This window comes from Leptinotarsa decemlineata, unplaced genomic scaffold (assembly GCF_025532065.1).
Source record: "Leptinotarsa decemlineata unplaced genomic scaffold, Ldec_3_MD MMD2_tig00026361_RagTag_RagTag, whole genome shotgun sequence".
Lineage (NCBI taxonomy): Eukaryota > Metazoa > Arthropoda > Insecta > Coleoptera > Chrysomelidae > Leptinotarsa > Leptinotarsa decemlineata.
This window is the reverse complement of record NW_027412704.1, coordinates 4,485,297-4,510,901: the sequence shown is the minus strand read 5'-3', so window position 1 is coordinate 4,510,901 and position 25,605 is coordinate 4,485,297. Positions and strand designations below refer to the sequence as shown.

The window sequence follows — 25,605 nt, the reverse complement described above, 5'->3', positions numbered from 1 at the left end:
TAAGCATCACCATCATCAGAATTGATAGTAATTCCAGCTTTTCCAGCTGTTATAAAAGCGTATATTTCTTCATTTTTCCCACCTTCAACTCAACATAATAATCATATTGATATTGTCTCTTTCTACTCACTGATGTAAACCTATTTGTAGTGAGTATTTTGTTTGATCGATATTGTTCAGATCATAGCATTTTCAGAAGTTTCGCTTTACTATAGTGTGAAATTTACAACAAATCAAAGGTTATAAATAATATCGTCAGTAACAAAACAACTTCGACGAAATGGAGGTCATGGAAGATGGTAATTTAATGGACAAAGTAAATATACTCATACAAAGAGATATGGAATATTACAAGGTATGAACTTTCAACTTTCTCAGTCTATAATACCTGATGAAAAAAAGAAATATGTAACTTGATATGATTTAATTGAAAAAACCCTTTCAGAAATACACTTGTTCATATGTTCAATATTTACTGAAAAACTAAAATACGTGTTTTTGACCATACAGGGGACAGGTGAAAGTATATTTTTCATTTTCATAGTAGATGGGTTGAGCCGATTTCAGAACCACTCCCACTACTGTCAAGCTTGAAACGACCTTGACCTACGTAACACTACGCAAACAAGGTGACTTTAAGGTAGTGTTTTAAGTTTGACCTTGAATGACTCCGATTCACGCCGCATATTTTCGACAAGATGAATTTGATCTTGAAAGGCAATATCGGGAAAGTCACGCGGCTAACTTGATTCGACCTTGGAGGACCTTCAAACGCGTGGACGAGACGTCTTCCAGAGTCATATTTTTGACAAGATGACTTCGACCTCGAATTGACTTGAGCTATATCACGCGGCTATTTCGAAAATTCAAAGATTCGACTTCGAACGACCCACAGCTTCATGGACGAAGAAGCTTTTAGAGTTCTTTTTTGTTCGACTCCGAGTGGCTTTCTGCAATATCACATGCCTTTGCTGAAGTGAGTTTGAGGGCGTATATGCAATCTTCTTCGATTAAATATACTTAGTTTTACCGCAATCGCGAAAAAAAATCGAGTAATACATCAAAAATCATCGAGTAATCATCAAAAGTTTATATGAAGTTTTTGGTGGAATATAAAAAAGAATGTAATACACTATGTTTATTCAAATATCACTTTTATTGAAAATAATCATGTGCGAGCAATAAACCATGTTTCATCTCATGTAGTTCAATAACTCTTCACCTTATATAGATTAGTGATGTAATTCGAAAATAATATTTTCGAAGAGGATGTTCCAATAATCACGAAGGAATATCCAACAATCAGCCAATCAGGTTCAACATATACTGATATTTTTTCAGAGCAAACAATCTATACTACAAGAAACCATCTGTCCTGGTGTGATTGGAGGTAAACTTGATTTTCCCAGAACTGCTTCATTTGCTTCGGTGAAGTTAGTTCTGTGGTGGGAGGAAGAATTTCGCGCAGCTCATAAAATTTCTTCTGGTTTCCTTCATGGGGACAAGAAAAAAGAAGCAGAAGATAGTGGTGCTTCTGCTTCTTGCGAGGGGATGGTGAAAGATTCAGATCCATCTAAATTTGTCAGTTTGATCAGCAAATCAGCCGATGAGTTTTTGAGTAAGTTGTTTCAGATCCCTATGTGTTGTAATGATTTTCAAATAAAACTATTCGATTTGTTTCGTTTGAAATCCACTAGAGATACACGAGTGGCGAAAATGGATGAATGGATGGATGGATGGATGGATGGATGGATGGATGGATGGATGGATGGATGGATGGATGGATGGATGGATGGATGGATGGATGGATGGATGGATGGATGGATGGATGGATGGATGGATGGATGGATGGATGGATGGATGGATGGATGGATGGATGGATGGATGGATGGATGGATGGATGGATGGATGGATGGATGGATGGATGGATGGATGGATGGATGGATGGATGGATGGATGGATGGATGGATGGATGGATGGATGGATGGATGGATGGATGGATGGATGGATGGATGGATGGATGGATGGATGGATGGATGGATGGATGGATGGATGGATGGATGGATGGATGGATGGATGGATGGATGGATGGATGGATGGATGGATGGATGGATGGATGGATGGATGGATGGATGGATGGATGGATGGATGGATGGATGGATGGATGGATGGATGGATGGATGGATGGATGGATGGATGGATGGATGGATGGATGGATGGATGGATGGATGGATGGATGGATGGATGGATGGATGGATGGATGGATGGATGGATGGATGGATGGATGGATGGATGGATGGATGGATGGATGGATGGATGGATGGATGGATGGATGGATGGATGGATGGATGGATGGATGGATGGATGGATGGATGGATGGATGGATGGATGGATGGATGGATGGATGGATGGATGGATGGATGGATGGATGGATGGATGGATGGATGGATGGATGGATGGATGGATGGATGGATGGATGGATGGATGGATGGATGGATGGATGGATGGATGGATGGATGGATGGATGGATGGATGGATGGATGGATGGATGGATGGATGGATGGATGGATGGATGGATGGATGGATGGATGGATGGATGGATGGATGGATGGATGGATGGATGGATGGATGGATGGATGGATGGATGGATGGATGGATGGATGGATGGATGGATGGATGGATGGATGGATGGATGGATGGATGGATGGATGGATGGATGGATGGATGGATGGATGGATGGATGGATGGATGGATGGATGGATGGATGGATGGATGGATGGATGGATGGATGGATGGATGGATGGATGGATGGATGGATGGATGGATGGATGGATGGATGGATGGATGGATGGATGGATGGATGAGCCTAAAAATTCATAACTTTCGATTATTTCCAAAAAAAATCTTTCAGAACATCTGCATATCCTAACTCAAGAAGCCCTCGATCATGCAGACTTATCAGTTCTCACTGGAACAATAGGTGCAGCTGCACTCCTGAAAAACTGCCTTTGGTTCTACAACAGAACTACGAACAACAACAGTGAGAACTCTGGGGAAGAATTACATAGGGGGTACAAGAGATATAACGAGATGTGTGAAGCTCTAGCGGAACGACTACTGGATTTGCACTGCAGACTTCTTTCGTTGTACATTCTGCAGGATGCGGAATGCTTGGATTGGGAGAACGATAAGCCATTTTTCGAGTCGGAAAGGGGATCATATTACATTCAGATGTGGTGGTTGTACATGAAAGGTTTTTATCTCTGAGTAACTGTTGTAACGTAAAGTCTTCAGCTCATGTTCACTTTCTGATTATCAATTAGCTCAGTTAGGTATTCCACTAATGAGGCACTTGCACATTGATTTTTTGGTTCCGGTTTGGTTTGGTTCGGTTTGGTTACTGCACTTTGTGAAAAGTGAAATAAGTTAGCTGACCGAACTCATCAATGAAACAGACAAGGATATTACCAAAAGTTAGATCACAAGACCTCAAAATTTCATCTATGAATTTCCATAACAGAAACTTGATATTCGGCAATATCATTGCCAATTTTTTTCTCATCATTACATAACTTTGAAGGCAATAATCAGAAGTGAATAACTATCTCTGACAAAAGCCTCCAAACTCTGTGAAGTATCGTACCGGAACAGACGAACAGAAGCAGAAAGTCAGAAGAAAATATGATTGATCAAAAAGAAATCTAACTTTCAAATACCCTTCATTTATTGTGACTTAACTCAACAATTATTTCGTTGAAGCTCCTTGAACCCCAGTGAGGATCATTACCAAGGAAGATTATGATCCAAACGGCCATAGCAATGTCGATATGGACTCCAATCGGAACACAATTTTCCTGATGCTGTATAGTGAAATTGAGCTGCTTGAGTTAATTGAAAAAATTGAAAATGATTTTATAGATTGTGCTGTTTTCATTATCAAAAATATATCACCTCAAATTCCTCCCTTGATAATAATATCCACAATATTGATACACTACAAAAAGAACGAATATACACCAATATCACTTATAGAGGCCACATTTACAATCACTCACCAGATATAACAAGAACAACAAGAAATCTAATGAAATTCAAAAGTTCGTTTATTGTTTTTTTTTGGGGAAGAAATATAACCCTCTCAATTCAAATTCGATTATTGTTTTCTATGCACTAAATGAACCAACTAATTCATTATTCCTGCTCCATAACTACACATTTACACGAAATGTAAATGTTCTTCATTTTCAAGGGAGCTGAGAATTCGAATATGAAGAAAAATATTTTTGCTGACCTTCCATTTCAGGGACTAGAGAAGATTTATGGAATACGGTCCCACCCAAAATGGCCCAAAGAGTATTTTCTGGCATGCTCAACGAATCACTAACTATTCTTACGGTTCGCTTCACTCAGGTAATTATCTGGAGACTCGAAAACTTAACTTTCCTGAGGATATTCAGCTATTCAAAATATCAATGTTCATTTCATCCTTAACAGAACTCTCAGAATTATTCATAAATGAATTTTGAAGGTAATTTTGAAATTATAATTTTTGAATATACCTATGAATTTTCATCATTGAGATATATTCTTATGATCTTCTCTATTTATTTATAATGTTATAATCTTTTGAAAATTTCGAGGATCTGTGTAACGTCAGATACCTTTTTCGTTGAAAATCGGGAGAGATCTTTCTGTGTGAGGTAACTTTTGACTTTCTTCTTTCCATCATTATATAGAAAGGAAATTCGAATGCATTAAGACAGCATTCCATTTCAGGTGTGAACTAAAAAAAAAAGCAATCAAAACATTTACTTAAAAATGTATCAACTGTAAACCATAAAAACATCCATGTTAAAATCAAAATAGTTGTCGAATATAGAAAAACTTTCAACATTCAGGTGTACTTCGAAGTTTCGCTTGAAAACGTTAGTCTCCTTTTATTAGCAGTTTTTGATGAGTTCGAAAAACAATCCACTCAATTCTTGCACAAACTTCGCAACCTTATGTCGATGAAAGGAAGTTGCTCATGTCACACTGACATTCATATAACCAAATAATTGACTATCTGTCAATTAATCAGTGGCTTTTTGAATTGAAAGGAAATATTCAGGAAAGGTGATGATGAGACTCTGAAGGAGCAGAAAAAGTTGGGTTTTTATCCAAGACTTTGAAGTACACTGAAAAATTCCTGTGAGTACCGTCCTTGTATGCGATAAACTATTCAATTCCATTACGGATGTTTGGAGAACAAGTTCAGTGAGGAAACGTGGTGGTTGTGTGAGTGATATTCATATAGTTGAGAGTTAGGCTGAAGAATATTCATGGAATCTGAACGGGGAGTGTATCTCAATACGGATTTCTTTTAGTAATGCAACGAAACAACAAGTTCTTGGTCATAGACTATAAGTACTGGAAATCATGTGACGGAAGTCTAGTAGTTTGAATGAATATCATTTTACACGTGTTGTTCATGACGAAAAATTTCAAGAACGAGGTTTTAACGATGAACGAGAACGAGAATGTTTCCTACTTATTCATCAAACTCAAACAATTGTTCATGCAGTTACAGTTTCGTAAGAATGTATCGTCTTTCTCACCCCACTAACGTCCTAACGAGTAACCACTAGATACTATTTAGGACAACAAGAGGATTGCTCCGAACGCTTGGGGTTCTTGTTGAATATTCAAAAATGGCAGAATCAATACTCCTTACCGCTCTGTATTGAATTATTCCGTACAGTCTATCTCGTCTTGTGTTTGTAGATCTTTTGCTGGAAAAATCCTCACTTGTTTATTTTGTAGTGAATGTTCAAGAGGTAGCAAAAATGTACGTGATTTTCTGGAACTTCAACTAGCGTTTCCTAATATGACCAGTCCATGCAAAGCTTATTGTTGAATCATCTGAAAATGAAAATTTTAACTGGTGATGATCAACTGTATTGCCAAACATCCGCCAAACTAACTGACTATTATAAGAAAACAAGTATAGCTGAGGCACCAGTCAATTTAATAATAATACTGATGATCTTCAAACATGACTCAACCTCTGACGGAAGCATTAAACTATCACGAAGGTTCGAAATAGATGAACACTTCAATCTAGCAGACCACTATTATAATCTTCATGCAGTCATTGTTTACTGTGGTTCTGGCGTTGAATCTAGTCATTATTACGCCTTGGTCAAAGACGAAATGAACTGGTTCAAGTTTGACAATAGTCGTGTCATTAAGTGTTCTGGCGATGTCTTGAATTTATTGGAGCCTCTGGAGACACCCTACATTGGCAGGTCAAGATCTTCAGATGATGTGGTGTTGCAGGTTTTTTCGGGTTTTCCTGAAACTACAAAAGCAAATGCGCCACTGGGATCAATAAAGTCGTCCCGGAGAGCCAATTAATTTGTTTTGCTTCATAATTTCATGATTTGAATGATATTATGATTCTCAGTGAAAAATATATGTGGTAGTAGGAGGATTGTTCTCTTTCAATACTCCTTGTCAATAGTAATTGAATCAATCTGAATTTTTCTTCTCACAATATGCATAACATAAAATAAGTGGTATAAATCAGCGAATGCTTGTTTGCCTGATTATGAAAATGGCGTCATAATTCAGAATCAATTCGAAGATGTATATTAATTGAAAAATTTTGGAAACCCTCCAATTTCATATCTGAATATATTGTTTTTTACGGCAGAGTGTACAATCTGAAGCAAGAAGCCAACTACTTGCGGTCGATATCAGCAACTTACTACTATGCGTTGCTCAACTGTTACCATCTATTTGTGAAAGCGCTAAGGAGCTGATAGGACTTTCTCTCCACACCAGCAGTAAAATTCTACGCGACATCCATACAAAATGCCAAGAGTTGTTGATTTGTTTATTGATGAGAGGATCACCGCTGGAAGATTTGTTCAAGGTAAGTTGCCTCAAGCATTCAGTCATTGTGAACGTATAATTAAGTTGTTGTTTCGGGAGGACCTTTTCTTCTAGTTGTTGTGGAAAGGTTATTTTGAACATACCTGCTTTCTACCATTCTTCAGAGCATTCATTCATAGTTTGTATAAAGGTGGAGAAAGAGAAAGCCAAAAGGTTTCTCCAAAACCAAATTTCTCCCGAAAAAAAAGCCACCTCCAATTATTCAACCAATTCAGTCTAAATAGGTTCAGTTCAGATACACTGAGCTGAACTTCATGGTTAGCTCATTAATAGGGCATCAGTGAAATCATAAGCATCACAGCATCATATAGATGGCAACGGTTAAACACAAAATAATAGAACTAAATTCTCTGTAACAGGACTTTGTGAATTACCATTACCGGTACCATTACCTTCGTAATGGTAACGGCCATCTTGTTGAAGCTGCATCTGTCAAATTAGTAAAAGTGTGTAAGAGAATCCGAGGCACTCTATTTCGCGTCGTTCACAAAAACTCGACCTTTCGCATACCACAACTTGAGCCAGAAACTGAAGGTAAATTACCATATAAAACGATGGGCTCTGGAGCAATTGGCAACTGACCCTAATTTTCATCTTCTTCTTCAGCAATGTTGCCCATTTCCGGAATCAAATGTTTCAAGCCACTTGAACACCTCCCGTGCAAGAATCTGTGAAATAGAGACGAATCTCCAACCTTTCTTTGATGTTCCAGACTATCGAAGTCGCAAGTGATGTTCATGACTCCAATCAGGTGGATGACTCTTTCCTAGATGGAATCCAGTAGCTTCAGGGTATGCTTAGGGGCGGAGCTTCATACATGAGGACAATACTCCAAATAAGGTCTGATCAGAGCTTCATGAAGCATCAAAATGTGCTGAAGTGTGTACAGTTTCCTGCTTCTGTTATCGAATCATGGATGCGTTGTGATCGAGCTCTGGTTGTCAGCTTCAACATCAGGTTTCAAATTCATTCCAGACAAAACGAATCAGTTTATAGATAATCACGTTATTATTTTCAATGATGTAAAAAGCATATGAAAAATAATTGTGGCGTACCACAGGGTTCCGTTTTGGGGCCCCAGTTCTATACACTGATGGTACTGTCACTGAGGCAGGCTGGGCTTAAGGGAAGGTATTTCACGTTCGCCGATGACACAGTCCTTTTGTACAGTGGATATGATTTACATTTACTGGAGAACACAGTTAATGAAGATCTCTCTAAATACTCGAATTGTCTTGCACATAATAAACTTAAGGTGAACTCTGCAAATACCATTTACATGCTATCTAAACAAAAAAATAGAATTTGTGGAAATATTGAATTAAGAATGAATAACTTATCCTTAATGAATGTTGCAAAAACCAAGTATTTGGGACTCATAATAGATGATAAGTTAAACTGGTCAGGACACATAGAACATATTAATGATAAAATTGTACCAATGTTAGGAGCTCTGTATAGGTGTTCCAGTTACTTTAGTTTCAGTTATAGATACTTGGTTTACAATGCATATATATTGGTGAATCTTAGGTATCTGTCAATCATATGGGGCAATTGTGGCACTACTAATTTCAAAAAAATTCAAACGCCACAAAATAATCAATAAAAATTTTATTTCACATTCCTTTTCGAACCCACACAAATGCTTTATTATCACAGACTGAACTATACCCTATTAAATATCTACTTAAACTTGAGCAATGCAAGAACATATATAAAATAAAAAACAGAAGAATCAAAAGCAACAACGATCTACTAGTCAACAACCAGTTTTATGAGTATAATACAAGGGGTAGAAATGACTTACACCTGAGCACGGTAAGAACGAATAAAGGATTATACAATCCTTTTACACAGGTTATAAAAGTCTTCAATGAATTACCTGTCCATATACGTGAGTTGCCGGGCTATAGTTCATTCATCAATAGTTTAAAAGAACATCTGAGCCTTGAGGCACATGTCTGTAACACTGATACTATAAGCTTTGTAGTGGTTTACTAGTTTTCGTGTCATGTTGAATGTTGTGAATCTCGAGACCAGCATTTTTGCTGATCTGGGAGAATTACAACATATTTTATATTTATAGTGTCTCAACTATGTTGAACTGTACGCTGTTATTATATCTTTGAAAAAAAAAATTATGTGATATCCAACCAATGGTGGTTCAATATTTTTCAGATGATTCAATATGTCAACTCGCTGTTGAATGCACATTGATCATCGCGCAATAAACTTCAAAGTACTTACAAATATAACTCAACTTTTCGCAATTTGAAAGTTTTTTGTTTCAAGGTCTTCAAAAAGGGATTGCACAATGTCGAAATATTCAAGCCTAGAGGTTCAGCAGTAGCTCCTTGGATAATCCTAGCTATGCCCAATATATTTCGAGTACACCCCACACAACTCTCCAACATAGATGATTCCAATCCGGAAGTTCTGATAGCTTTAGAACTGATGGTTCTCTTAGCCCAACCACAACCTAACTGGGCTCTTCTCTTGAAGGTAAATGAAAAGTGTCTGATATTTCTTTTCGAAATCGTTAATCTAACAAACTCATGAAGAAATATAACTGTATTACAGCTATTTTCCGAGTTTGTTGACCGTGGCCTGCAGGTTGAATGTCTATTACTACGGTAGACATCATCAAAAGAGATGAGCCGACGGACAAAGAACTCGGGTTCTTCTCAATTTCAATATTTTGGGAACGGCAGGGGATTTGAATGACTGTCCGAGATTTCAGGAAAAAAAGAGTCTCAGTATCCTTAACAGATTGAATTATGCTCGGGATTGTAATGGGGCATATTCCTCAATTTGGGTTATTACAGCAAATGCAAGTTTGAACAAAATAAAGTTGAGTTTAATTCATGAGTTTTTCGAATTAACTTCGAAAAGTGTTCAAATTGATGTTTCAGATGGTGGGTTTTAATTTCCGAATAGATTCGTATCTAATTCACATGTTGGCAACAACGCCTATATCCAGTTGAAATAATTCATACATACCTAGATATTTTACTTTAAAAAAGGAAAATTATCTTTATAAATCAACAATTGAGGAAAATATAAATTAGAGTTCAATACCACCTCCACAAGCCACATAAACGACAGTTGTTTTGTTATTTATTCATATAGAGGAAGTAGGTTAGGTGCACAAAATGTCACATGTCACAGAATGTCTCGGAACTCGAAACATAAGTAAACAGAACAGCACGCCTCTGAAATATGTCATCTTTGTTTGTCTCATACAGGTAACAGATTCATTGTCCTTTATTAGCTATAACCGATGTTGCCAAATGGTGAAATGGAAACGAATCCCTTTAAATGTTGAATGCATTATTTCGTTCCTCTTTTTTAAGTATTTAAATAATTTTTTTAAGAAAAAGGTTGGAATGATAAGTTTAAAATGCGTTGTTTTAAAGCTCTTTTATGGAAACTACTTGATTTTCGTCAGGAGGAACATTCCCCATTCTACTTATCAACTCTCACATCAATGATGTATTTGATAAATCATAATGATGATAGTGATACGAAATGTTATCTGAATTTCTTCTGTATTTGAGGACGGAATGAAGTTTTTTTGAATGACTATATACATTGTTTGTATCTGAATTTTCGAAATGTTTGAAGTACAAATATAAAGGAGTGCGTGTCGTACTCATTATCTAAACTCCTAAAAACATATGACGTTGAAAAGTTGAGTCAATCCAATTCAATAAAAACTCACTAAAATGAGTTTCTCGAAATATTTCAGTGAAACATTTTGATATCTAGTTAATACCTAGAAAACGTCAAATAATGGATATAGTGAGAGAGTTTGGATTTATCAAGTTTCAGGTGAGTGCGGAGTTACTAGTTGAGACATATAATGTAGTACAGAGATGGGTTTCTTACATGCAGGGTTCCATAATAATGATAATAAGTTTGTTACGTTCAAATGACAGATAAACTTGTGTCATTTGCGTACTGGTCGATTTTGCAAAAACGAGGGCCTAAAGTGCTTCCCTGCGGAACACCGCTGCTTATTGAACGATATCCTGGAATATTTTTACAAATTTAGTACTATACATTTGTTTGGACAAATTGTTTTTGAAAAACAAAACAGATCTTTCATTCAGTCCAAAATATCTCAGTTATCTACAAATAAGGAAGTGGTATCAAACTGAAGGCAAGCAAAATGAGTTGTAGTAATTACTGAAAATATAACTCTTCATTTATTTCGAAACAATTTCCTCTGGAATTGTTAACATTTTTGGTAGAATGATTATGTATTCAAGCAACACTTCAATGTGAGATTTCCACTTGAATTCTGGCGAGTAAAGATACACCTGAAAGAACCATTGTATGGCGAAACACCTAAAGCGTTTATGTGGAACCGTTTAGTGAAATAGTCACAATAAAATGGAATTGAATACCTTACGGATTTCAAGTAACAACCGATTTCATCACATATAATGATTATGGTTCCAGTTCAATCTTCACAATCTTCAGCACTCTTTTTTTTTTAGGTTTTATGTATGAAAAAATGCAAAATTCTCTCGATCATCCTGGGCGCAATTTTTGATGAACACTCGAAAGGAGTGCTGAAACCCAATGTCAAAAACTCTGAATGTGGATCCTTTCTCTGCAATGGAGATAGTTCTTGTCGAGATGTCGTCACCTCGTCAGCTATTTACGAGTTCACGCATTATTATGATCTCATCTCAGCTGGAACAGAAGTTATGATTTTTGTTGGAAATGAAAGCGATTTATCTGATGCTCTACTGCCTTTGATCATCAAACAACCAAATTGGTCGAGCTGTTTCGAGAGAAGACACGTAAGTAACCGCTAACGTCATAAAAAAGTATTTAGAAAGATACAAGGAACTCAAATCCGCCCTTCGCCGAAACGACTATCCCGAATCCCAAATTTAAAGATCCATCCAACTCCAGCAAACTCGTATCACGCATCCCAAACAGCCAGATGAGCAGACGGACCCCCCAAAAGCTTTTCTCTCCTATATTCACGGATTTACCGGTAAAGTGAGCTGAAAATTCTGCCACAGCCAACAATAAAATTTCTACTTTTCAACGAACACCTAAGGATACGAAGCCGAATGAAGCACACGGCATATACAGAATACCATGTTCCACCTGCTACAGAACTTGCATCGGCCAAACCAACAGAAGAGTCTTCAACATAGCCTATGACACGAGCTTGCTGTCCGTGAATCAGATCCAGCTTCATCGTCTTCCAAACATCTTCGTGAAACAGGTCATGCAATAAGCATCGGAAACACCAAAACCATTGCCACCGAAAAAATTCTCCACGCTAGGATAGTCCCAGAAGCTATTTTAGTTGGAAAACGTCTCAACTGCCTCAACAAACGAGATGATTCACAAAGATTACCTCATTGATGGATACCATACGTCTCACAACATTGCACATCTTGCTCCCTGCTATCAATTCCATCATCGTTTACACCACCGGTACCCCGTTCACTCGTCCAAGGACAAAATACTAGACCAGATCCTGTGAACCCACAGTCGACGCTCAGGACTAGGCAGATTACGACTCTTGCGGGGATACCAATTTATTCATAAAATCGAACGAAATGAGCAAAATGTTAAATACTTTGTAAGTATAACCTCCAAAAGTGTCCCGCTACGAGAGAAACCCAAGATCCAGCCAATTGGTAGTTCAGCGGTGAAGAGAAATAACCAAACCATACCACGTATTCCAAAACCAAATCTGCTCAATCTCATTTATTTGGAACACATTGCCACTGAAAATGTTTCAAAAATAACGTAAACAAGTACACAGAACTAATGAACGTCGACAGAAAACCATCCATTCAAGGGCAGCTAAACATTCATTCGAAAGCAGCTCTGCATAAATTTTTGTATTGCGCATAACACCTTTCCGGAAGTTTTCAAACTTTCCCAGATATCTCCAATATTTAAAAAAGGCAACCATAATAGTTATCGTCCCATCTCTATAATACTAATCCTAGCAAAAATTTTCGAGATAGTATTAAAAATTAGACTAGTGGAATTCTTTGAAAAAATGAGTTACCAACTTTCAGTACGGTTATCGGTCTAGAAAATCCACAGTTATTGCCCTAAGTGATGTTTGTGATAACGTATTGGAGTCTTTCTAAACACAAGAACACTGTAACGCGAAGTTCTATGATCTTTCACGTGCATTCGATACGGTAAATCATAAGATTATGGCTGGAAAACTTGAATACTACGGAATTAGAGGTGGACAATCAAATTTATCTAAGTCATACCTTGTAAATAGGAAAGCCAGAGTGCACTGGGAAAATGAAGTATCCGATTTTGTAGCCATGGAGCACGGAGCACCATAAGGATCTGTACTAGGTCCCATTCTTTTTATTATTCATGTCAATGATATGATGTTCAATATACAGAGTCTAAGCACCTCTATTCACCCTTTTGGTTATGCTGACGATGTATCAATAATTTAATAATTAATAGTGTAATTCTATTTATGTACATGTAAATGTGTATAACCTTTATAAGTTATGTGTGTCGGGTGTATATGTATGTGTGTGTTCTTTTGAGTTTATCAAATTATTGATTTGACGTATGTAAAAACACTTTGTGTAATAGCATGAATAAATATCTATCTATCTATCTATAAATGTAGTGAATACTTTTCAACGTCATAATTTCCAGATTATAAATATTTGGATTCTCAATTTCACTGCACCCATTCAAGTATGTTAGATTTTTCTTCGTGTGAATTTTGTTGGACAAAATGGTGTAATTGAGCAAGCGAAACTGGTCGGGGAAATTTTGACATTTGAAATTTTGAATGTATCAAATTAGTACAGTGCATCATCACCAAAGTTGAGCTCATTTTGCACTTGAGTTTTCACAAAAATGTTCCAATATATAGGCTGAATTTTTTCCTGAAACGGAATTCAGCCTGAATATTGAGTTGACGTAATACTTCGAAGGTGGCTTCCTCAATGATAGTCCTGGTGATCAAATATCATTTCAGTAGTTACATTTATAGACAACCTCCCCATTAAGGCATAACGAAATTGTGTTGAAAATAATTGTATATAACGAGTATTGTTTTAGAATTACTCTTGTATTATATCAGTTTCAATTATTTCAGGTCTGGAATCAAATTCGTTCACCTTGGTATGAAGCCATCCTGAATTTCGCCCACCCATTGATGGAAGTAACGACAGATACAGTGGTCAATGCTCTTCAAACAGGTGCTACGATGTATCAAGCCATGTCACTCATCTTGGCTTGCTTTAGTCACTTTTGGGAAAGCGTCCATCCAACTCTAACGAAAGTAGCTAATCTAATTCAAGACCATATTATGACAGATACTGTTCCCCTCAGTAACTCATGTTTGTTACAGATCTTGGTGAGCACACATTGTGAGTTTTTATTACGGTATTTTCGACATTTTTTGTTTGATGATAGAAGAGTTGAAAGCCATAAGGCTTTTTTTCTATGAACTTACTGACTGTTCAATCATCTCCCCAAATGATTTCGATTTCTGTAGAATTTCTAATGACTTCTCAGATCCAATGTGCACTACCCTTAACAACAATGAGCTCAATGTTAGAAATAGCAATATAGCAACATATTCTAAGGAAATTTAATCTACTTTTAGACCTGAGAAGTATATTGAAATTTCAAAGCCCTCAAAATTGAGGAACTCTCCTTGATCTTGGAAGATATAGACGGTCTCATGATCTTTGTCAATGAAAATGTTTTTTTTGTCATGCCCAAGGTTTGCGCTTTGTACAGTAACCTACTGAAAAAATCAGAGAATACCAAGAAGGAGGTGAGGATCGCAGAAGAGAAGCCACAAACATCCCACCAAACCTCACTAACCAGTTTTGACGCCACTAGCAGCAGTCCTCAAGCTATAGCTCTAGCCACAGCCGAATCTCTCTGTAGCATCGACGAAGATAATAAGCACACGGACCAAATCGAGGAATTTCTGGAACAGGTTCGATCTTCCAGAAGTGGTCTGGATAGTAGAGGAAGTGGTTCGGTTCGAGTTGAAACGAATCAACAAATGGTGGAGATCCTTGCTAGTGATGTTCTCATGACCACAACTGGAACGAGAAGTCTGAAGGTGAGAGATTTTATTAATTTTTCCATAGTTCATGGAATTTTTGTGTCATCAGACTCATCTGGTGAAAGAGAAATATTTGTTTTTTAGCAATGAGTTTTTACATAAGAATTCTGAATATATTGATCTCATCTCATTGTGTACCGAATGTTCTGATTGAAAATGTTGAGAGAGTGAAGAAAATTGTTATAGAGAATCGTCGAATGACTATTAGAGTAGTTCCTGAGAATGTCGACATATCGGTTGGCTCATCCCATGCAATTTTTTCGGAAACTTTGGGCACGAAGCATGTGGCAGCAAAGTTCCTTCCCGAGCATCGCTCAGGAGTCATTGAATGAAGTCAACGGCGATTCAGATTTGCTTGGAAGGGTCATAACTGGTGTTTACGGTTATGATATTGAACCAGAGTCCAATGGTCCTAATGAAAGAGCCAAGAAGAACCAAGACCAAAATAGCACGCCAAGTTTGTTCAAATGTCAAGGTTTTGCTCACTATTTCCTTTCATTACCGTGGCGTAGTGCATCAGGAGTTTTTGTCACACAGTCGTACGGTCTATAAGGTGCGCCGCTTATGAGAAGCCATACGAAGAGAACTTCCAGTGTTGTGAAAAAACAAGTTATGGCTTTTGCATCACGATAATACACCTGCTCACTCGTCGTTGCTTGTTTTTGAGTTTTTGGCCAAAAACAACACCTCAATCATGCATCAGCCACCGTATTCACCAGATTTATCCCTCTGTGACTTTTTTCTTTTTTAGAGATTGAAAAGACACGTGGAAGGATGGCGTTTCGCTAGCACATGTGTATTATATTTGAGGGGGACTACTTCGGATGGAACACAATGAAACTTGATGAAAAAATTAATATTTTTTGAAAATTCACCTAATTTTTTGAACGGTTCGTATGGCTTGTAAACATTTATTTTCTAGGATAAAGTTTCGGGTATAACTTTTACTTACTGAAAAAAGTACTTTCCTCCAGAAGTTTTGTTGGTAAATCTTAATTCGTTTCCAGCAGCTAAAAATGATTAAGCATCCCACAAAACTTTTTCAACTTACAATTACGGCGAGAACTAAATTTGAAACTCTTGAAATTTGGTAAATATACATTGTGTGAATTTTATATCATTCTGGTAAAGAAGTATATCAATCAATCTCTATGGTGCCAATACTCATGTCGGTGGATACACCTATTTATAAAAGCTGAGATAAAACTGATATGAGTAACTATAGACCTATTTCCTTAATCTCAAACCTCGACAAAATACTAGAAAAAATTTAAAAAACTAGATTGAGCAAATTCATTAAAAATATGGATTTCTTTCAACAATACAATACGGGTTTATGGAGGGAAAATCTACATGCACGCAATTCAGGTCTTAACTGGAGACATATAAAATGCATTAGATAAAGGTATTCCATCAATAGCAGTATTTATAGATCTCACGAAGTATTTCGATACCGCTGACCATTCCATTCTTCTACGAAAACTTGAGGACATAGGTATAAGAGGTGCATCATATGAATTATTAAAGAATTATCTTACAGACCGAGGGCAAATATTGAAATTCAAAGAGAAAACGAGTTGGAAAAAATCCATTACATGTGGAGTACCCCAAGGAACGGTACTGGAACCAATATTATTCACAATATACCTCAACGACCTACTCTGTGTGGAAAAAAGTGGAAAAATCATAAGCTTTGCTGATGATACTGTCCTTTTTTATACAGATAACAACTGGTATGACCTGAAATATAAAATTCAAACAGACCTCAATGAATTGAAAATGTGGTTTGACTATAACCTCTTATCAATAAATTTCGAAAAAACATACTACCTACCATTTGACTGTCAAGATGCATTTCTTTCTACGTTTGATATTACTTCAACAAAATGTACAATAAAACCAAAAGAAAAAATTAGAAATAATCATAGATTCACATTTTCAGTGGGATCAGCATATTAGCTATTTACTGAAAAAATTGCGATGCATTTTATATAGATTCAAGTATGTGACGGAGTACTTGGACCAAGATCGCAAAATCATTTTGTACAAAAGTCTTGTCGAACTACACTTGAAATACGGTATTCTCGGATGGGGCGGGGTGTCAAGAACACACCTTGATGCTTTGGAAGAATCCCAAAGAAGATTCTTGAAAATCATCCCGAATGAAAATAGTAGATACTCCAGTGATCAAGTATATAAAGAGGCAAAAACGTTTGATCTGAGACAAATATATTTTGAACAGCTGAATATTGCAGTATTCCAAAAAAAATTGACCCCAATCTGGAGCATACGTATCCTACCAGAGGAAAAAACAAATTTGTCCAACCGCTAATGAGCAAGTCAGTAGGCCAGAAAAGTCATCAATTTTTGAGTCCAAGGGATTTCAATACGCTTCCTGATGAAATAAATATTCAACAGTCGTTAGCAAAATTCAAAAGAGAATTGAAAACATATGTTTATCAGAGGAACCGGGAAGCGATTCACCAAATAATTGAAAAAATTGAAAAATAACATCTTACAGCAAAATTAGTACGTTTCATCCGTTCTGTTCGACTGTTGATTCATTTGTGAAAGTTTTAGTTTGGTTCTAATTTCACCTTCTCCATCAAATTTGATTGAATACTGATTGATTGATATTTCAATACTATTTATTTTATGATTGAGATATTTCAACATGTCATTGTAAAAATGTAATATTTCAATTATTAGTCTTATTTATGTGTTATTATTTATATTGTTTATTATCTTTCATATTTATGTTATCACGCACAAGTCACTCCTGTGACTTTTGTGATATTATCTGTTTGTTCAACTAAATTCTCTATCAAATGTATATAATGATATATCTGTGATGTTTAATTTCATTTCATCGGTGGTTCATTACTAATCTATCGTAAAGAAACTCACACCAGAAACTTGTTATCCACCCTGATAGTGAATCACGTATCGTTTTCACATCTCTAATGGTCTTTCTTCTCTTTGAAACAGACTCTCCACCACTTCTTGAAGTGCAACAGCGAATGGTTGTACCAGGAGTTAGGCATAAGTGAGAATAAGGAGGTAGCGAAGCCGAATAGAGCAGTACAACAACCATTGTTTCTGCTACATACTATGTTCCACATAGGCTACCGTCCATTTGATCAGGTTGGTATAAATGATTATGATTTCCAAGATTGTCACTTTTTCATTGTATGCTATTAGGTGGACTGGAAAGTTCATAGGCTAATACACAGATGGCGCTACGACTATTAAATCCATATTATTTTGAGTTAACCTCAACATTCAAAAGACATTTTGCTTTTTAGCCACAAAAGCTTCACTTGTTGAATATTATTGCTGAGTTGCACGCAGGAAACGTCCCAAAAAGGCTGTTAAAGACAAAAACGAAAAAGCCCACAAAATAATTTTGGATAACCGCAAAGTGGAGTTGATTGAGATAGCTGAGGCTCTAAATATATCAAAGGAACGTTTTGGAACGTGCATGAATATTTGGGTATGCAAAAACTCTATTCGAAGTAGGTGCCTCGCGAGCTCACTATCGACCGAATACAACAACGAATTGATTATTCTGAGCAGTGTTTCAAACTGTACCACCATAGAAAATACCAAACTTGTCATCAATATGTGACGATGTATGATTTGAAAGACGAAATTGGAAAAACACGGCCCCATTTGGAAAAAAAGTACTGTTTCATCGAGACAAATCAATGGAGATTATAGCTAAATACATGAATTGGGCTTGTAATTGGTTTCGCATCCACCGTATCCTCTAGATCTGGCCCCCATCAACTTTTTCCTGTTTTCAGGCTCCAAGAGAATGCTCGCTGGAAAAAAGATTTGGTTATCACCGAAACTGAGACCTATTTTGGATCTGAAGACAAATTGGACTATAAAAATGGTATCAAAAAATTTTATCACCGCTATAATCGTTATGTCACCCTCGAAGGCAACTATGTTGAATGATGAAATCAAGTCATAGTCACACTGTCATAGTCACTGGTAGATAAGTGTCTTACGGCGAAACATCGATGTCTAACAGTGAGGCTAACAGTGGAATTTCTTAATTTTCATTTTAAATCCTGTGAATGATATCTAATTTTAATTACAAAACGAATACGCGGAATACAAATTGAGTAGGGAAAAGTGTTTTTTGTATAATTCAGCGTTCATATAGTATTTGTTTCGAAAGAATGTTTTTTGTGTAATTCAATATTTATATGAAAGTAGATGTTCCAGGAAGGGCTTTTTCTTTCAGTTTGTGTCTGAAAGTTACTTCTTTACATGATCTACACGTCTATGTATAATTACTTCTTTTAAAATAGATTGCTTCTTCCTATCAAGATGGAGTAGTAGAAAACCAACAACTTTCTTCCCCAAAAAATGAGTCCCTCCTAAAAATATACTCCTTTCAATTCTATTTTATATTATTCTCTTTTCGGCCAATAAAGAGTGATTCCTTTTTCAGCTACCTTTTCAATCAATACAGCTTTTAGATCGCTATCTTCCTTTCTTTGGAAGATTTCCAAAATTTTTAGTATCAAGATGGAGTAATAGAAAACCAACAACTTTCTCTCCCATAAAAAATGAATCGAAACAACTCAATGTTCTAGAAAAATATAGTGTGACATGGCCTCGAAAAACAAAATTCCTTTTCAGATTTTTGAACTTTGAATTTCTCATTCTAGAAACAACTGAATGGCATCATGCATACTGATTTTACTGAGTGTCCATAAACATGATATTTTTTATTTCAGTTATTGTCTGGAGGGTGGCGTCCTAATTGGGTGAACTTGATCCAAACTCCGATGGGAATGACAAACGAACGAATCTGGAGGCAAATTTCACTGAGGTGGGAGTTCAGAAACCCCAACGCTGCCAACCTGACAAGTCAACACACACAGATTGTTAATAATATAACATCTCTTTTCAAGCAATAAACCTACTTACTGAAGGATCCAAAGTAGTTGAGTTTGGAAAAATTGTAATTCACTCAGATGATAATATAGAGAAGAGAAGAGTCCAGATTCCATGAAAAATATATCTTTTCGGTAATCAGCTGTTGCTACTTCACAAACGCCAAATCTGAAGAGTTGTGAGCCGATGATTGATGAGGTCTCAGGTTAGGATAGGTACACCGCAACCCGCAAATGTTCATTGTCGACCAAATAAACACAGCTTCTTAACGAAACCGATTAGTTTGTATGGTGAGGTCAGATGGTAAAAGTACGGCTCTGCCGAACTCTAAAAACACACTGTGTTCCGACAGTTCGAGCCTCTGCATATGATGATTCAAATGATAGTGACCTGTAAAAAGGCCTGTTAGACATCGTAGTTCATCCCTACTGTAGTCCAACAACTGTTTGGAATTAAGCTTCAAAGGGTGAATAAATGCTTTGGAGTGAGCCAATCCTGGAAGATTCTGCCGGAAGTCCATAAATCTTCTTGCTATCCAGGTGTTCAATTTTTGTTTGGCAAAGGTGGCTATACAAAATATCCTTGTTTCCTGTGTCTTTGTGATAGCAGGGCCAAGGACCAACACTGGAGTAGAAGAAAATGGCGTTCTAGAGATGCTTTAGTTCAAGGAGAAGCTAACGTAGTTAACGAAGCATTGGTCTACCGAGAGAAAATAATATTACCCCCGTTACATATTAAACTAGGGCTGATGAAACAATTTGTAAAGGCCCTAGGCCAGAATCGTCCTTGTTTTGAATACTTGTTCAGCAAATTCCCTGCACTTACTGAAGAAAAATTGAATGCCGGAATATTTGATGGGCCTCAGATACGACAACTTATAAAAGATTCGAATTTTACAGAACCGATGACTGAAATTGAGTGTAATGCATGGTGCTCTTTTGTGAAAGTTGTGGAAAATTTTCTTGGAAACGATAAATCTGAAAATTACCTGGATTTAGTGAAAGAAATACTCAAAAATTTCAACAAACACGGTTGTCACATGAGTGACAGCCACTTAGACCGTTTTCCAGAAACTCTTGGTGACCTCAGTGAGGAACAAGGGGAACGCTTCCACCAAGATATCAAAACGATGGAAGAGAGGTATCAGGGGAGATGGGACACTCATATGATGACGGATTACTGCTGGAGTCTTCAAAGGGACCGTCCTTTTAAAGCCTTTGCAAAAAAATCATATAAAAGGAAGTTTTTAGGTGACGCCGAATAACAGATTTGCGATGCTGGTTAGGTTACATGAAAACGATCTGATGGAGCAAATCTGGTGGTATTTTTGGATTCAGCATACCCAAATTACCTAGAAAAAAAAAATTCGGCAGCAAACTGTGCAATGCCAAGATATTTCACCTCCGTTCTGAATGGAATGACCTCACCATTGAGGGGAAATTGCGTTAGATTGTTCAATTTTCTTCACTTGGAGAAGGGAGTCATCACAGTTTTGCTGGGTTTGACAGACATCTACTTCCTCACACTCGACTTGTGAACAACGTCCAACGTGTTCTGGAGAATATTACAAGCTACTTTTCCCGACGTGGACCTTGCCAAGATGACAGGGTCATCTGCATGAGCTTCCAGATCCAATTTTCTCCTGTCAAGGGAATCAAACGGACTATCCATCAGCGACAACAGAAGGGGAGATAGTACCTTGAGGGCAGCCCCTGGTGACTCTGAACCTAATGGCCTCGCCTTGAAGAGTAATTGCAGTTCTGTTTACCAGCATGACATAGATCCAGCCAGTCATGGTCGATTCTATACCTTTCCTAGGCAGAGATGATCCTATAGATTTAGGTAGTGCATTGTCAAATGCTTCTCCAATATCGAGAAATACAACAACCGTAATCTCTTTGTTTTCGAGGGATTGGGAGATTTTCTCTACAAGTTTGTTTGATGCTAAAGCTGTCGATTTGCCGGTGTGATAAGCATACTGGTGGTTGAAGAGGTCTTACTCATACTCATAAAAAATACATCTTCACTACGTTGGTCCTCCTAAATATACCATCATTAAGCATAGCGATCCGACTTCAATATCAAGATCCCAGTCCCACAGGAATCATTTTTATTTTATTTTTCTGGGGACAACAATGAAAGCTGCATTATTATGATTATGTGTATCATCATAATCATCATCATCCCGTGCTAGGAATCACACGTCAAAAGGTAATATTTCGTTAGTCAGAAGCTCGCACAAGTTCTAAATTTGTAGAGTTGTCGTTCGTAGGAGAGCGACAGCTGATTAACGGAAAAACAGATTTCAAAGAGATCATTATTATAATTGATTACCACAACTTGATTTCTGCTGAGATAAAGTTATCGAATTTTGAGAAAAGGTGGTAGTCGGTGGTTGCCGAGAGGTCTGGACAGTATCGTGGCTGAGGCAAAACGTCGACGCTCAACACGTTTAATTTTTAGACGGTGATTTGTGAAACGTGCGAACGGACGTTGTCGTGGGGCAGTATCAGACCTCTTCTGTTGACCAGTGTTGGCTGCCACTGATGCAATTTTTGGTCGAATTCCTCACAATAGCACTCTGCTGTGATGTTTTAATCCATTTGCAAAAAATTATTGTGAATTTCACCAGCCACTGACCATCATACAGTCACCATGATCTTTTTTGGTAGGTTTTAGCCTTTGGGAAGTACCTGGGTGGATCATTGGTGTCCAACCACTTTACTGAACGTCTCCTGTTATTGTAAAGGATTCACTTTTCATCACACGTGACAATTTCATCCAAAAAAGGATCGTTTTCGTTGTGCAAAAGCAAAGAAGAATATACCGACCTAGAAACTTTAAAGTTTTGTCGATTGTTCAAATCAGGAGGCACCCACTTTTCGAGCTTTTTGACCATTTCAATACGTTTCAAACCATCAAAATTGGTCGAAGAGTGCATTTATTAGCACTATCATTAACCTTATCATTGTTTCGGTAGCGTATTGGTTCTATTTGAATTCGTAAAGGAAAATCAGCCAAAAATCACTTAACGACATCATATAGAATCTCGGTGGAAAGAGGCAAAATTTAATAAAATGAATATTCATTGACATGAAACTACAAAAACATACATCAAAACAGACAAAAATTCGAAACAACTCATTCCAGTGTGTAACAACGAAAACTTAACAGAGCCGTTTTTGAATATGAAAAGTAAGATTTTTAAAAAAAGCTCGGACACGTCGATTTCTAATTGAAGGGGGACATCTTTCAGACTAATCAGATTTTTTGTAGTACGCACCCCCTCGGAGGGGTGCGTCCGACGACCCTTATTTAGATAGGGAAAGTAGGTCGAGTGGCACCTTGTTTTAAAGGTCTTTCGAATACCTTTACAACTCTACTAAAATAAAATTTTTGTAATGATTAGTTTTCGAGATAATTTGAAGTTAAAATTGCCATGTTAATAATACATTAGACAGACCACTCGATAACTTGGATGCCTGAATAAAAAAAATTTCGAGCAGTTCTTCTTATCAGTTTTTTGTTAAAGAAAATCCCTTTTTTTAAATCAATACTCACTCCTCTTACTCCAGTTTTCATTAGTACATCGTTCGATTGTTTTGTTTAAACGGGTCGTGTATTGTTATTTGTTTAAAAATGCCTTACACTACTGCTGAAAGGGTTTCAGTTATTGCTTTATTTTTTGGCAACGACCAAAATGCTAATAGAACATAAATTTCATTTAACGAGCAAAACCCTGGTAAACACCTAAGCAGAAATCACGTTCTGGATTTGATCACGAAATTCAGGAAGACAGGTTCGATTTCAAATAAGAAAAGAAATGTTCAGAGAAGGGTAGTGAATGACGATAATGCGATTGAAGTGATTGGTCGAGTCATCGCCAATCCTAGGTTAAGTACCAGAAGTTTATCAGCAATGGCCGGAATAAGCCATATGAGCGCATGGAGAATCCTTAAAAACGACAAATTCCATCCTTACAAAATTAAACTTGTTCATGAACTCAGAACTCAATGAGGCTGATTTTGACCGAAGACAGGAGTTTTGTGAGGGCATGAGTGAGAGATTAATGCAAAATCCCGAGCTGCTTTATAACATCTGTTTTTCGGACGAAAGCTCATTTTATTTAAATGGTTGAACCGTCACAATTGCCGTTATTGGTCAGATGAAAACCTAAGACAATACGCAGAAATACATACCCAACATCCCCAAAAGTTGAATGTCTGGGACGAAATATTAGGCAATCATATTATAGGTCCATTTTTCATTGATGAAAATTTAACCGGTGATTCTTATTTACAACTTCTTGAAGAGGCAATACAACCCCGTATAGTTGAAATAATTGAACAGGACCCAAGATGTCAAGACGAATTTATCCATTTTCAACAAGACGGTGCACCACCCCATTATGCCCAGCAGGTTCGAAATTTTTTGAATAACCGTTTTGAAGGAAAATGGATTGGCAGAAGAGGTCCAATTGAATGGCCAGCACGATCACCAGATTTAACACCACTGGACTACTTTTTGTGGGGATATTCGAAGTCTAACGTTTATGCCACACAGCCAGCCAATTTGGATGAATTACGTCGTAGAATTATTGATGAATGCCGAGCTATAACTCCTGAGGTGTTAAATAATGTAAGAGCAAAATTCGAACAAAATCTTTATTGTTCCATGGAGCAAAATGGCGCACATTTTGAACATTTACTCTAAATTTCCTATGTTAGTTACCCTTATTAGGTGTTACTTTTTCGTGTGTGCTTTAAAAACATTTATTGGGATTTATTAACCCTAAAACAGTTTTTCAAACTTTCCTGTGTCATCAGCATTCAAGGAAATCAGCAGGTTATATTCGTTGTGTAAGTAAGTTTTTAGTATGATTCACTCTTTTATCAGAAGCATAAAATATCCACGTCAAAAGGCAACCTTCATAAGGAGGTGCCACTCAATTTTACCTAAAATGTAAGGGTGGTAACCAACCCCATTCCCCGAAAAAATCTCCTCGTAATAAAAAAATGATTCTTACTTTTTTACGAAATCAAATGGACACGTATTAGCAGGTTGACATAAAAAGCAAAAATGTATTTTTTTTATGAAAGTTCTGCACGTAAATTGTACTTTAAAAACAATTTGATTCATTTTAAAAAGAAGTTGAACTCAATAAAAATACCTTTAAATCTTCAAATTATCTCGAAAACTAATCGTTACAAAAATTTTTTTCAACAGAGATATAAAGGTATTCGAAAGACTTTTGAAACAAGGTACCACTCGACCTACTTACCCTATCTAAATAAGGGTCGTCGGACGCACCCCTCCGAGGGGGTGCGTACTACAAAAAATATGATTAGTCTGAAAGGTGTCCCCCTTTAATTAGAAATCGACGTGTCCGAGCTTTTTTTAAAAATCTTTCTTTTTATACTCAAAAACGGCTCTGTTAGGTTTTCGTTGTTACACACTGTATATCATGATTTTAATTATAATGAAAGTGTGTATCGGAATCAAAATACCAACGAAAGTTTCATGAAACCACATACATAGTAACACTGACAACTAATATAATTTGCGTTTTCTTTTAGTTTTTCGTCATCGGAATATTATTCACAAGTCCATTAACCTACAGTGTGGAGAGTTGGGAGTGGCCTGAA

The 25,605-nt window shown here is 36.9% G+C and overlaps 1 protein-coding gene across 2 annotated transcripts; it reads left to right on the top strand.

Annotated features, from left to right (window-relative positions):
- Nucleotides 1-33: 33 nt before the first annotated feature.
- LOC111507094 (uncharacterized protein KIAA0825) lies at nt 34-20,949 on the top strand. Of its 2 annotated transcripts, none has more exons than XM_074184983.1 (11): nt 34-355; nt 1,342-1,618; nt 2,912-3,253; nt 4,304-4,410; nt 6,695-6,916; nt 9,229-9,438; nt 11,439-11,747; nt 14,060-14,320; nt 14,693-15,043; nt 18,035-18,190; nt 18,352-18,868. In XM_074184983.1, the coding sequence occupies exons 1-11, from the start codon at nt 281-283 to the stop codon at nt 18,448-18,450; spliced, it is 2,409 nt and encodes an 802-aa protein (XP_074041084.1). In that variant the 5' UTR covers nt 34-280; the 3' UTR covers nt 18,451-18,868. The 2 variants fall into 2 exon arrangements, with proteins under 2 accessions (XP_074041084.1, XP_023018112.2); XM_023162344.2 differs by lacking the exon at nt 18,352-18,868 and adding an exon at nt 19,801-20,949 and having other exon boundaries at nt 49-355.
- Nucleotides 20,950-25,605: the final 4,656 nt, after the last annotated feature.